General features: G+C 42.2%; 1 protein-coding gene and 1 pseudogene across 1 annotated transcript in view; both read right to left on the bottom strand.

The window, feature by feature from the left end:
- LOC120532552 (centromere protein H-like) overlaps window positions 1-1,664 on the bottom strand; it is a 28,932-nt gene extending 27,268 nt beyond the window's left edge. The window contains exon 1 of the mRNA XM_039758633.1: window positions 1,551-1,664. Coding sequence (XP_039614567.1) covers window positions 1,551-1,603 — 53 coding nt within the window. The 5' untranslated portion in view covers window positions 1,604-1,664. The remainder of the gene's footprint in view (window positions 1-1,550) is intronic.
- A 4,507-nt stretch (window positions 1,665-6,171) lies between these two features.
- Window positions 6,172-9,175, bottom strand: LOC120532022 (annotated as a pseudogene).
- Between the last annotated feature and the right edge of the window lie 3,278 nt (window positions 9,176-12,453).

Genomic DNA, 12,453 nt, shown 5'->3' with positions numbered 1-12,453 from the left:
TGTGAACCAAATAATTGCATTATTTGCAATGGATGCATTGAGAGTACTTCTAAGGGCCACTGGGTAACAGAACATACAAGTGCATCTTAAAAATCAAAATCTTTAAGCATGACCTCCTAATTGTCATGAAAGAACTATAACTCAAAACTTTGTGTAATATGTTTAGCTTGGTATAAATGTCACATTTTTCTAACTTGCAAGCTCTACAGTAGAATACTGGGGATCCACAAGCTAGCTGGAACCAACAGTTACTAGAAAAATGTTTGTCAATATCCACGCTGACTCAACACGTTTTGACATCAGATGTGTGAGGAAAACCTACCCAGAGACTTTAAAATATGGTTATTACTAATTTACTAAACGTCACCGACAAAAACATTACAGAGACCCGAACGTACACCTGGAAGAGCTCCAAACAGTGTATACATAATATGGGTTCACAATACAAACGAACAACAACTGGGTTTGGTATTCATGCTTCATATTAAAAAGTTAGTATTAAGTGATAAGTACAGTCCCGGACGTTCATATTCACGCGATATTCGCTTAGATTACATGAACAAAAACATTCGTTTTATAAACCAATCCAGTGTATACCAGTATATAGATGACTGAGAGAGATGTGCGGTTTACCCGCTCAGTCTGGAAAACAACAAAACTGGGGAAATGACAAGCGTTCGCTTTGAAAGCCTTTTATAAGAATGGTGATAGCGTGACTGCTGCGCAAAGGGAATTTCGGTGTCATTACCAGTTAGGACGTCACGATCGTGCCCAGTCTGCTCATGCTATACCGAAAACGTGGTTTCAATAGGAGGGAGCCACATCGCATACTGCCCGACAATCGATGGCAGCTATTCGAAGAATGTTTGGAAGGCGCGTCATTTCAAGCAACGGTGACATACCATGGTTTCCGAGATCCCCAGATCTCACTGTTTGCAATTTTTTTTTCTGTGGGGACATTTTAAAGGCCAAGTGTACCGCACACGTCCTGGAACCACTGCAGAACTAAAAATTTGGACTGAAGAGAAAATCGCTAGCATTCCTCTTGATATGTTACTTCGAGCTATGTAAAATGTCCACAACAGGCTGTCAGAATGAATACGGAGAAATGGACAACACCTTTATTATATTTTCTTCAAAACATAAAATGAATATTGATACCCATAATAAATTGCATACTCTGTACAATGCACTTCGTCACTAAATGTATTTTGCAATGTGTTTATTTGTGCATTGCACGTCAATTGAAAATTTCCCGTTTCCCTGCGGCACCCGGTATTTTCCTAAGCCACCTAAATGCAAAACAATTTAAGATGTACACCAGCCCCCGACGATTCCTTCTATATAGTAGATAAATCAACCTTCAAAAGCATACGTCTGTGTAAACATAACAAGCAGTACGCAAACATTCACAATTAGCATAATGATGCTAATAGAACAGTTATGTTTCAATCGAGCTCTCTTAAAATAAAACAAAATGGTAAACACATTAACTATACATTGGGCTACCCAACACTAAATTCACGTATCTAAACTAAGCAAGGGCTCACTCCGCACTGCAGTCCGCCGCCTCTCCCAAACGTTCAGAGCCCGCAGTAGCCATCGCAGTTGCAGAATCTCTCTTTTGTTGTTGGCGGGCGACGGCGTCAAAGTGGGATTAGCTAGGTTTCTCACTTCTTATTGGTCAAATATAGAGTCATTTAACACATGCGCGTCGGTTGCTTTCTGGATTGGTCAAAACGCAAAACCAAACCCCACCACGTCAAAGGTCATGCCTGCGTATGTCCTAGTTAAGGAGTCATGGCAGTGACGCATGTCTGCGTTTGTTTTGAATGCTGCCTTACGTAATATCGAACGAAACTTTCTCAATGAATGTATCAAAGCAGAAAGGATGTTAAACTTGATAATTAGTTTTCCGAAAAGGTTAGTTTTTAAACTGTTTAGAAAGTAAACTGTTAATAAAAAATATGAAGAGAAGGGAGAGATTTGATAAGTATTATCAGAAGACCAAATTGATTACATTGAGATTAAATTAGTAATAAGCATTCCATGGTTGTTTTTTCCTTCTTGAAATATTAAATAATATGATTGTATAATGACATGGATTAAAACAAGAACATTAGACATTCAGACAGTACATTCGAAATGCATCCATCTGCTTTAGTAATTGGCATTGGTGATGACAACGTTTTGGTCTACAAATGCCTCTCTGCTAAGTCTCTTTGTTTAAAGCAGGTGTCCACGTGGAGGTAAACAACACACATGGGGCGCTATGAGCAGCTCTATTAAAGTGCTTGTCAATTTCCACAGTAATACAAGCGAATAGGCACAATAGCGGAAACATCCGTCATCTACCAATATATTGATATAAAGGACCTTATGAGGAGTAGGGTCAATATTTTGCCTATACAATAGCCTCTGTCATTCTTGGAGTGTTGTTATACAAGTGCTGAACCTTTTGTAGTGGGATATTGAGCCAGTGTTCGAGAATGAAAAACCTCCATTTCTTTGACGAATGAAAGTATTATGAGCTTCGGAACATCCCATAAAGTTTCAGCGCAGTTTATCTCTGATAATTGGAGAGGCCAAGGAAATCAATAGAATTCATCCTGTTGTTTCATAAAATCACACTTGAAATATTTTATTGTACATGTTGCATGTTCTGCTTTGTTGTTAGTATAGGCTTTGCATACATATGATAATATTAACATTTAATATTGCATGTTAATTCCCATTTTATCCGTGTTATTTCCAGTTTTCACTATCTACAACTATAGTTTGACTAGTCAAGTTTCCAATTAGAGAAACTTGGGGTTATATTTTTGGCTAGAGTAAACTGAGGCAGCTTTCCCATTGACTTGTAGCCAGTTTCCATTAGCGTTTTCATCAGTCAAAATTAGAACAAATAAAGAAGTACATGAAATATCTTTAATAGTTTTGATTTAAATATTTAAAAAAAAAATCAAATACATGAAACTTTAATAATGTAATTTTGATTTGTTAAAATATAATTGCAGATTTCTGAAATTTAAAGTTCCATTGAAGTTAATGAGAAATATCTATCAGATTCTACTAGTTAAATTGGATTTGCCAATACCTCTGATTCAAATTCTGACTTAGGAAAATATATATACAGATGTAGCTAACTAGAATTTTGATTCGTGCAAATGTAATTGTGGCTACCTAAAATGTAATTGGCATAATACATTAAATGTTTAAACTACTTGCTATAAATTTCACCCAGACATAAATAATTACATGCAAAGCTTTGTGAAAATCAGTAAGAAAAACCACCTTATCTGTAGAAGTGCATCGTAGATGTCTCAGTTGTTTTAACTAGTTAATACTGAATTATAGATATTGGATGTTTGCAAAAATGTATTACAGATATGCCATAAAGATTCTTTCTAGTGAGAATTATATTTTACTTATCTAATATGTATTTTTTTTATTCAACCCAGTATAATTACAAATACTCAAACAAAAGCATAAAATGTTAAAAGAGCTTGCCAAACAAGCAACCCTCCTATGCTCAACGGGAGGGCAGAAATAGTTAATAATAATAATTCTTTGCATTTATATAACACTTTTCTCACTACTCAAAGTGCTCAGCAATTGCAGGTTAAGGGCCTTGCTCAAGGGCCCAACAGAGCAGAGTCCCTTTTGGCATTTACAGGACTTGAACCGGCAACCTTCTGATTGCTAGTGCAGATCCCTAGCCTCAGAGCCACCACTCCACTTAGTTAAAACAAAAGCATCCACTGAAGAGCAAACCTGTGGGATCTGAAGGAGAAGTTCAGTTCAATGTCACAGCTGAATCACAACAAAAACATCCAGTACAAACAGCAGCCCTGAAAAGCAGAATAAACAGCACATACAATATTAGCACATTCTCTAGCTTCTTTTTGCTTATTTACTTGCAACTTTCCTTCACATGCAGCATTTGGAAGATGAACAGAAAGTCACTTTGAAAGTATCAAAAGTGGCACACCATTTGCAAATGAAGAAATAAAACCCTAATGTTCCCAAACTGGATACTTCCTAAGCCACAGTTGCACTTTGATACTCCACTGCTAAAAGTCATGAACAGGTGAAGAAGCAAGACACACCATTGCAGGGTTTCCATGCCCATACTGTTCTTTGTAGGCTTGGAAAACATTTTTGTCTATGTATTCAGTGGTATCTTGACATACAGTATGCTCCACAGCCAGGACAGAAGAGACATTGCCCCTCCGTTATAGAGGTTTCTAGTTATATCTCCATTGTGCCATTATACTTATTCTTTGTTCTTTTTGTTGTTAATGCATTATAAATAATACAGAATTCATCATTCTGATAACCCTATATCCTCATTATCATTGCAATATGATAAAAGTAATAAACTTTGTCTCAGCCAACAATCAAAGAAGAATAAGCTGACATACTAGGTAGGTGACACAAGTTAATAGAAAAAAAATGATAAATACAAAACTAAAATGAAATATAAGTAAATATATACAGTTGGGTGCATATTTGTGTAGATAGTGACACAATTTTTGTAATCTTTCTTCTGTATACTACCACAAGGTATTTGAAACAAAGCAAATCAAGATGTGATTAAAGTATAGACTTTATGAATTAATTCAAAGGGGTTAACGAAAATATTTTATGTGCAGTTTAGAAAAGACACATTTTTATACATGGTCACCCCATTCCAGAGGCTCAAAAGTATACAGTATGGTACTTGGTAGAAGTACTTGCAGTAAACTTGAGTATTCATATTTATCTGTATTTCACATGAGTACAAAAATTACAAATGACCTTAAATGATCTCCATTCAATATTATTCTAATGCAAGGACATGACTTTTCCTCATTTAAACAAATACAACATGAATATAAACACCTGCTATCCAACAAAAGATATTCAGTTTACATAACTGACAGTTTATGAGTTCATTTGGGTATGCCCCAAGTGCCTTATCTATGCCAGGAAAGGTATGAGAAAAGCAGGAGACATTTCGGCAGGTTGCTTGCTATGCTTTCTAAAGTGACGAAGTCACAGTGGTGCTTATAGTAGCTTGTAGTGATGTGTCATGTTTGTTGACTGCTCATTGCTGTTATTAAGTTCACCATTAGATGTCAGTATAGTTTCATGTGTAGGATTACAATGTGGGTGGCATGGTGGCGCAGTGGTAGCGCTGCTGCCTCGCAGTTAGGAGACCTAGGTTTACTTCCTGGGTTCTCCCTGCGTGGAGTTTGCATGTTCTCCCTGTGTCTGTGTGTGTTTCCTCTGGGTACTCCGGTTTCCTCCCACAGTCCAAAGACATGCAGATTAGGTGCATTGGCGATTCTAAATTGTGCTTGGTGTGTGGGTATGTGTGTGTGTTGGTGTGTGTGCCCTGCAGTGGGCTGGCGCCCTGCCTTGGGTTTATTTCCTGCCTTGTGCCCTGTGTTGGCTGGGATTGGCTCCAGCAGACCCCTGTGACCCTGTAGTTAGGATATAGCAGGATGAATTACAATGTATTTTTGACATAAAGTGGAAGTCACTAGAATTTCCTGGGTTAAAGTAAAAAATAAACAACAGGGCCACTATGCTAGTTGGGGTGGTGGGAGCTTACTTGCATTAATAGGAAGTTGGCCACATGTATACTCCTGGAACAACATAAATAATTGGACATTAAAGCTACAAGGTGTTTAAACTGCAGCACAAGCATGTTTGCTAGTGTCAGCTCCATTATGTTCTACAACAGACATAATTTACTCAAGCTTTGCTACTGATGGTGTCTTCTGTGCAAACCCGATTAGTTTTCTTATGAGGTGTCATGTTTTTAGCCTACTATTATGCCTAATTCAGAATTCCTTAGTTTTTTGTTTTAGCTGTTGTCCCTCAGAGTTAGATATGCAAAATCTGCTGACCTCTGCCTATCCTGATGACACAAGGTACAAAGCAAGAATTACCTCTGGACTGGCTATCAGGCCATTGCAGGGGATACTTACACACTCACTCATACTGGGTAAGCTTAGAAATACCAGTGGAACTGTAGGCAGATGTGTCAGTTTCATACAGGGACATGATTAGGAAGTTAACTCAGGATCCTGGAGCGGTGAAATGAATCACAATGTCAACTCTTACCATATAAGAAACATCACCTGGATGCACTAGGACACATCCGTTTCGGGTCTCGCAACATCATACACCCTCACTCAGGCAACCCAGCCGGGGTTGATCACTCCCCAACTTGTATCCCAGTAGCGATCCAAGGATTGGCCCTCTTCAACCAAAGCCACCTTGAGGCTTTCTCTGCAGCTTCACTTGTGGATTTAATGGCCCTGTTCTTGGCCGCTCCTGTTATGCCCAACCGTGTGAGGACTCTACAGAGTGAGCGTTCTGCAAATCCTCTGCAACCAATTTCTATGGGCTCATAGAGTACTCTCCAGCCTCTGCCCCTGCACTCCTCCACCAGCTCCTGGTACTTGGCACGTTTCCTCTCATTAGCTTCCCCAATACGTTCTTCCCAGGGCACTGTCAGTTCCAGCATGATCAGCTGTTTTGAGGCCTCGGATGTAATGACCATGTCTGGCCGGAGTGTTGTTATTATAATTTGCTGCGGGAACTTTAGCTGGTTTCCCAAGTCAGCCTGCAGCTACCAGTCAGAGGCTGTGTGGAAGAGGCCTGTTGTTACTGCCTTTGCCTGGGATTGCTCTCCCGCTTTAACGAAGGTAACTGACTTCTTAGGGCCGTGGAGGAGTTTGCTTGTCTTGATGGCTGCAGTCAAGCTTTCAACAACTGCCTTGAGTACCTTGTCATGGCGCCACTGGTAGCGGCTGTCTGCCAGTGCCTTAGGGCAGCTCCTGAGTAGATGTTCTAGGGAGCCTCTTCCTGAACAAAGTGGGCAGGATGGTGTCTCGCTCTTTCCCCAGACGTGGAGGTTTGCTGGGTTTGGCAGGGCATCGTAGACCGCCTGCACCAGGAATCGGACACGAAAGAAATCTCCCTGCATGATGTCCGACCATGTGATCCTTCGCTGGAGAGTACTCTCCCACCTTGTCCACGCACCCTGTTGCCGGAGTCTTACTGCCCTGCTCACTCTCTCTTCCTCCACCCCTGCTTGGACCTCTTCCTGGAGTAGATGGATTCTCTCTTTGTCCTGTGCCTTGCCGACCTGGGTCTTTGGGAAGTAGCCCAGACCTGCTCTACCTGTTGCCACTGTGCCAACCAGAGCCTTCTGTCCCAGGCGTGACTGCCATCTCCACAGCCTTCTCTGCCCTCCATTTCCTGCCTGTCCTCACCTCAATGCCAGCGCTGACACCTTACAATCCTTGGAGTCCCTGTACCTTAGGGCTTCTCTGGTGCGTGCTACCATGAATTCTTCCGTGAGGCCACTAAATGGTAGCTGCAGGATGTTCCTTGTTCCATACAGTGCTGCGCTGGTAAGGCTGCGTGGGAGTCCCAGCCACCTCCGAAGAAAGCTGCTGATCTTCTTTTCAAGGGATTCAACTGTTGAAAATGGGACTGCATATACCAGCAGAGGCCATAGGACCCGGGGCAGGATTGAATGCTGGTAGATCCAGGCTTTAAACATACCAGGCAGGCCAGACCTATCAGCTTTGGTGAGCCATGTCCCAAGCTCCTGCGTGAATTTCTGAATGGCAGCTGTGTCTTTCAGACTTGAGTCAAGACTTTCCCCAAACTCTTGACTGGCTGCTCTGTGATGGATGGGATGACTGTTCCCGCAATAGCAAATCGGTACTTATCAGTCACCTTCCCCTTCTTCAGCACCATGGACCTTGACTTGGAAGGCTTAAAACTCATCCTTGCCCATGTGATGAGTTTCTCAAGTCCTTGTAGGATCCACTTGCTCCCTGGGACCGATGTTGTCATGATGGTTAGATCATCCATATAGGCTCTTATCGGGGGCTGTCATACACCCGACTTAGTCAGGGGCCCTCTAAATTCTACCTCGGCTGCCTTGACCACCATATTCATGGCAAGGGCAAAGAGAATAACTGAGATGGTGCACACTGTTATTATTCCCTTGCCAAGCTGATGCCAGTCTGATATTTCTGACTCAGAAGTGACCCTTATCCTGAAGTTGTTATAGTAATCCAGGATCAGATCCTTGATTTTCCTGCGAACATGGTGGCGATGTAGTGCAAGCTCAACCAGCTTGTGTGGTATAGACCCAAAGGCATTGGCCAGGTCCAACCACAACACAGCAAGGTCGCCTCTATTCTCAAGAGCCTCTCTGATCAGCTGAGTTACCACACCTGTGTGCTCCAGGCAGCCAGGGACTCCAGGAATCCCCCGCTTCTGGACAGAGGGATCGATGTAGTTATTCTTGAGGAGGAACTCTGTCAGTCTTTTGGAAACGATGCTGAAAAACACCTTTCCTTCTACACTCAGCAGGTAGATCATTTGGAACTGGTCGATGTTCCTGGAATTATCCTTTTTAGGGACCCACACTCCCTCAGCCCATCTCCACTGGTCAGCGACTTTCCCTTTTCGCCAGATCACCTTCAAGTTCTTCCTTAGGTGCTGGAGAAGCGCAGAGCAGCGCTTATAGACAAGGTAGGGTACGCCGCTCGGGCCTGGAGTGGAAGCTGATCAGATTGCTTTGATGACCTCCTCAACCTCCTTCACACTTGGCTCCCCCAGCTTGAATGCTGTTATTGGGGGGGCAGGGTTGATGAGGGCTTTATTGGCATCGAGATCTTGATCCCTCCTAGGATCGCTCAATGTGTCCTAGAGGAAGCACTTCACTTCCTCCGATGAACACTCAAGACGCCCACTGCGCTTATCCCCTAGCAGTTGTTTCGTAAAATCAAAGGCATTGGCAATAAAGGCTGCCCGCCTCCTCGCTCTCTCTCTTCCCCGCCAACTGTGCCACTCTGCTCTGCAGAGGATCAACAGCTTCTTCCGCAGGATGTTCTGCAGTTCTGCCAATGCCTGCTTTTCCTCATCAGGAGCTGTCTTGTACTGCTTATTAAGGATTCGAAGCTCTTGCCGTATTTGATGTATGTTGAGGGCCCTGCGGTTCATAGTATGAGCTGGACTTGGTCTTACCCTTCTCCATTTGACCAAACCTCTCAGAGGCATAACTGACGATGATCGTGGTGATTGTTTGGAGTTGCCTGTTGACATCTCCTTTGGCTGTGGCTTGGATAATGTTGGACACATCCTGATCAAACTGCATCTAATCTCTCTGTTTGCTGGCTGGAGGCCACTTAATCCGCTGCTGTGGAACTACTCTGCTGGAGTCGGAAGGCTCAGGTGCGTGGAGAGACTGGGCTCTGTGGGTTGCATCCTGGCCAGGCTCCTCCTGCATCTCACCAGGTCCAAGACCTGTGTGTTGCACCTCCTTCTCCCGCTCTAAACACCAATATACCAATAATTATTTGTTAAGGATCTCTTTGTATACCACATTGTGAGTTCGGCCCTCCGGTTGTAATATGACCAAGCTGTGTGCTGAGCTTACTCTTGAGCATGCAACGTACAGTTGGCCATGTGAACAGTAATCTTGTTTCAAATCTCACAGGTTGGATTGCTGCTGTCATAATCGGTTTCAGTTTCATGGTTTGTTTCAATTACGACAGTATTTGTAGGACTTGTGTTGGAGAGACATTCTGCATCTGTCAAACGTTGTAAGTATACAACCAATTTTATCAATAACTTCACATCCAGCTTTTGAGAGTTTAAACATTCATAAACATCAAAGTGTCCACTACTGGAATCGTTACCTGTGAGTCTAAGATGTTTAAGAGGCATTGGCGGTTGTCCAAAGGTGTAAAATATTTGGCCATTTCGGTACACTTGAAAGCGACAACCGAACAATTCAGCGGCACCCATCAACTCACATGCAGATCCATAGGTGAAGGGCTTAAGCATTTCACTCTTATAGTGCTCCTCTGTAATATAATTATCTCCTGTACCGTCATCAGTCCACACCTTGAACCTGTCCCAGTCATTCAATACATAAGACACAATGTTCCTCCGGATATCAAGAGTGAGCCTGATATGGCCGTGCAATATGTAACACAGAGAATGGAAAAGGTAGGTGCCATCTCCGGGCATGGAAACCACTCGGTAAGTGACAGTTCTTTGATCGATGGTGATCACCTCGATAGACATGTTAATGGGGGTACAGTTGGAATGATAAAGGAAATGGGTACCTGAACAATGTAAAGGAAGTCTAAAATACCTACACAATAACTATAATCGTAATAAATGAACAATAAAACAGCGGAGAAGCCGTGGATTAAATAAAAAGGCTGTAGTTATCAGCAGGGAGACGTGAATCCCGTGGCGAAGCAAGGAAGGGAATGTAGAGACTGAAGCGACGGACGGCCTTATATAGGCAGGCAGCCAACACCGTGGGAGGCGTTGGGATGGGGGACCCAACGCCACCTCACACGGTGACCGAGCTGCAGGCTGTGGACGTATATATGTACGTAAGTAGGATTCAGTTAGCGTTGGGAACCCACGTACCAAATTTCTTGAAGATGGTCCCATAAGTAACAAAGACCGTTGAAAAGTTCAATATGGCGGCCGACAGTGGCATCATACCACCGAAATAAGTACCAAATTTCAGCCTTCTACCTACACGGGAAGTTGGAGGATTAGTGATGTTGGAAAGTTCAATATGGCAGCTGACAGTGGCGTCATACCACCGAAATAAGTACGTACATTGGTTTCGGTTAGCGCAGGGAAGCCGCCTACCAAATTTTGTGAAGATGGGGCCATGAATAAGAAAGTTCAACATGACGTACGTTGTTGACCGTTATGACCGTTACGCGTAGAATTTCGAAATGAAACCTGCTTAACCTTTGTAAGTAAGCTGTAAGGAATGAGCCTGCCAAATTTCAGCCTTCTACCTACACGGGAAGTTGGAGAATTAGCGACGTTGAAAAGTTCAATATGGCGGCTGACAGTGGCGTCATACCACTGAAATAAGTATGTACATTGGTTTTGGTTAGCGCAGGGAAGCCACCTACCAAATTTCGTGAAGATGGGGCCAGTTTGGTTTCATGCCATGGAGAGAAACAACTAATGCGGTTTTTCAATTGTGACAGTTTATAGAGAGAAATTGAGAAAAACAGAAAGGTCTGCATATGTTTTTCTTGGCATTTATTGATTTGGAGACAGCTTACAAGAGAGTGCCATGATTAGAGGTCAGGAAGTGCATGGGAGAGAAATGAGTACCAGAGAAGTATGTGAGGACTTGGGCTAAAAGCAATGTTGGGGTAACAGACAAAATCCCAGTTTCAGTAGCTCTGCACAAGTGATCTTCTTTACGTCCTTAACTCTTTGATCTGGTTATAGATGTGTTGACTCATGGGAAACATGCCTTTTGCAGATAACACTGTGTTGTGTAACACCTGAATAGATGAAATGGAGAGCAAGTTGGAAGACTGGAGATGGGCTTTGGAAGATAAGACATTAAAAATAAATAGGAAGAAGACATAATATTTGAGGTTTAATACAGATTGTGAATCAGAAGTTAGCCTGCAGGGTCAAGTATTGAATAGATTGGATAAGTTTAAATATTTAGGGTCACTGATAACCCAAGATGGAGAGTTGGATGTGGAAATAACCCACAGAGTGCAGTGTGTATGGAACAATTGTAAGAAGGTATCAGGAATACTGTATTGTTTGATTGAAGAATTAAGGAGAAGGTTACAAGTAAGGCTTTTAAGACAGGGGCAAGACCAACAATTAAGTATAGAACTGAGAATTGGGTAAGTGAAGGAAAAGCAGTAAAAGAAGTTGGATGTGGGAGAAATGAGAATGTTGAGATGGATGTGTGAAGTTACACAGAATAAGAAACGAGACAATCAGAAGTACCAAAAGAACAGGAGAGATAGGTGAAAAAATATCAGAAAGTAGGTTGAAGTGGTATGAACATGGGATGAGGAGAGACAATGAATATGTACTGTTGGCAAAAGAATGATGGAAATGAAAGTACACAGAGGAAGAGAAAGTGAAGTGGGGGTGGATGAATTTAGTAAAAAAAGATCTGAAGGAAAATGGTTTGACTTAGAAAAGAGATGAGGGACCGAGCACATCAATTCCACATAGAATTGAGAGAAGAAGAAGGGACTTACACTATAGTTACTGGTTTTCTTTTAAACTTCCACACTTTTACAAGGTTATATGCACACATTTTATGTAACAAACTAATAACAATACCTCTTGATCTGCTGAGTCTCTTCTTTCTAGTTCCACTGCTTGTGAGAGTACTGCCTGAACTACAAAAATTGCAGCGTAACAGATCTGTGGATGATGACATCTCCCTTACCCTACACACTGCTCAGGGATTCTGGAATTGAAAAACCCCCATGTCGGGATACTGTTCATTGACTATAACTGTGCGTTCAACCTTGGCAAAACAAACTCCTCCATGCTCTTCACCAACATCAGTGTTCCGCAAGACTGCTGCCTCAGTACACTGCTATACAGTCTATTCATCTAAGA

This window comes from Polypterus senegalus, chromosome 7, assembly GCF_016835505.1.
Source record: "Polypterus senegalus isolate Bchr_013 chromosome 7, ASM1683550v1, whole genome shotgun sequence".
Classification (NCBI taxonomy): Eukaryota; Metazoa; Chordata; class Cladistia; order Polypteriformes; family Polypteridae; genus Polypterus; species Polypterus senegalus.
Note: the sequence above shows the minus strand (reverse complement) of the source record. Positions and strands in the feature narration are given on the sequence as shown.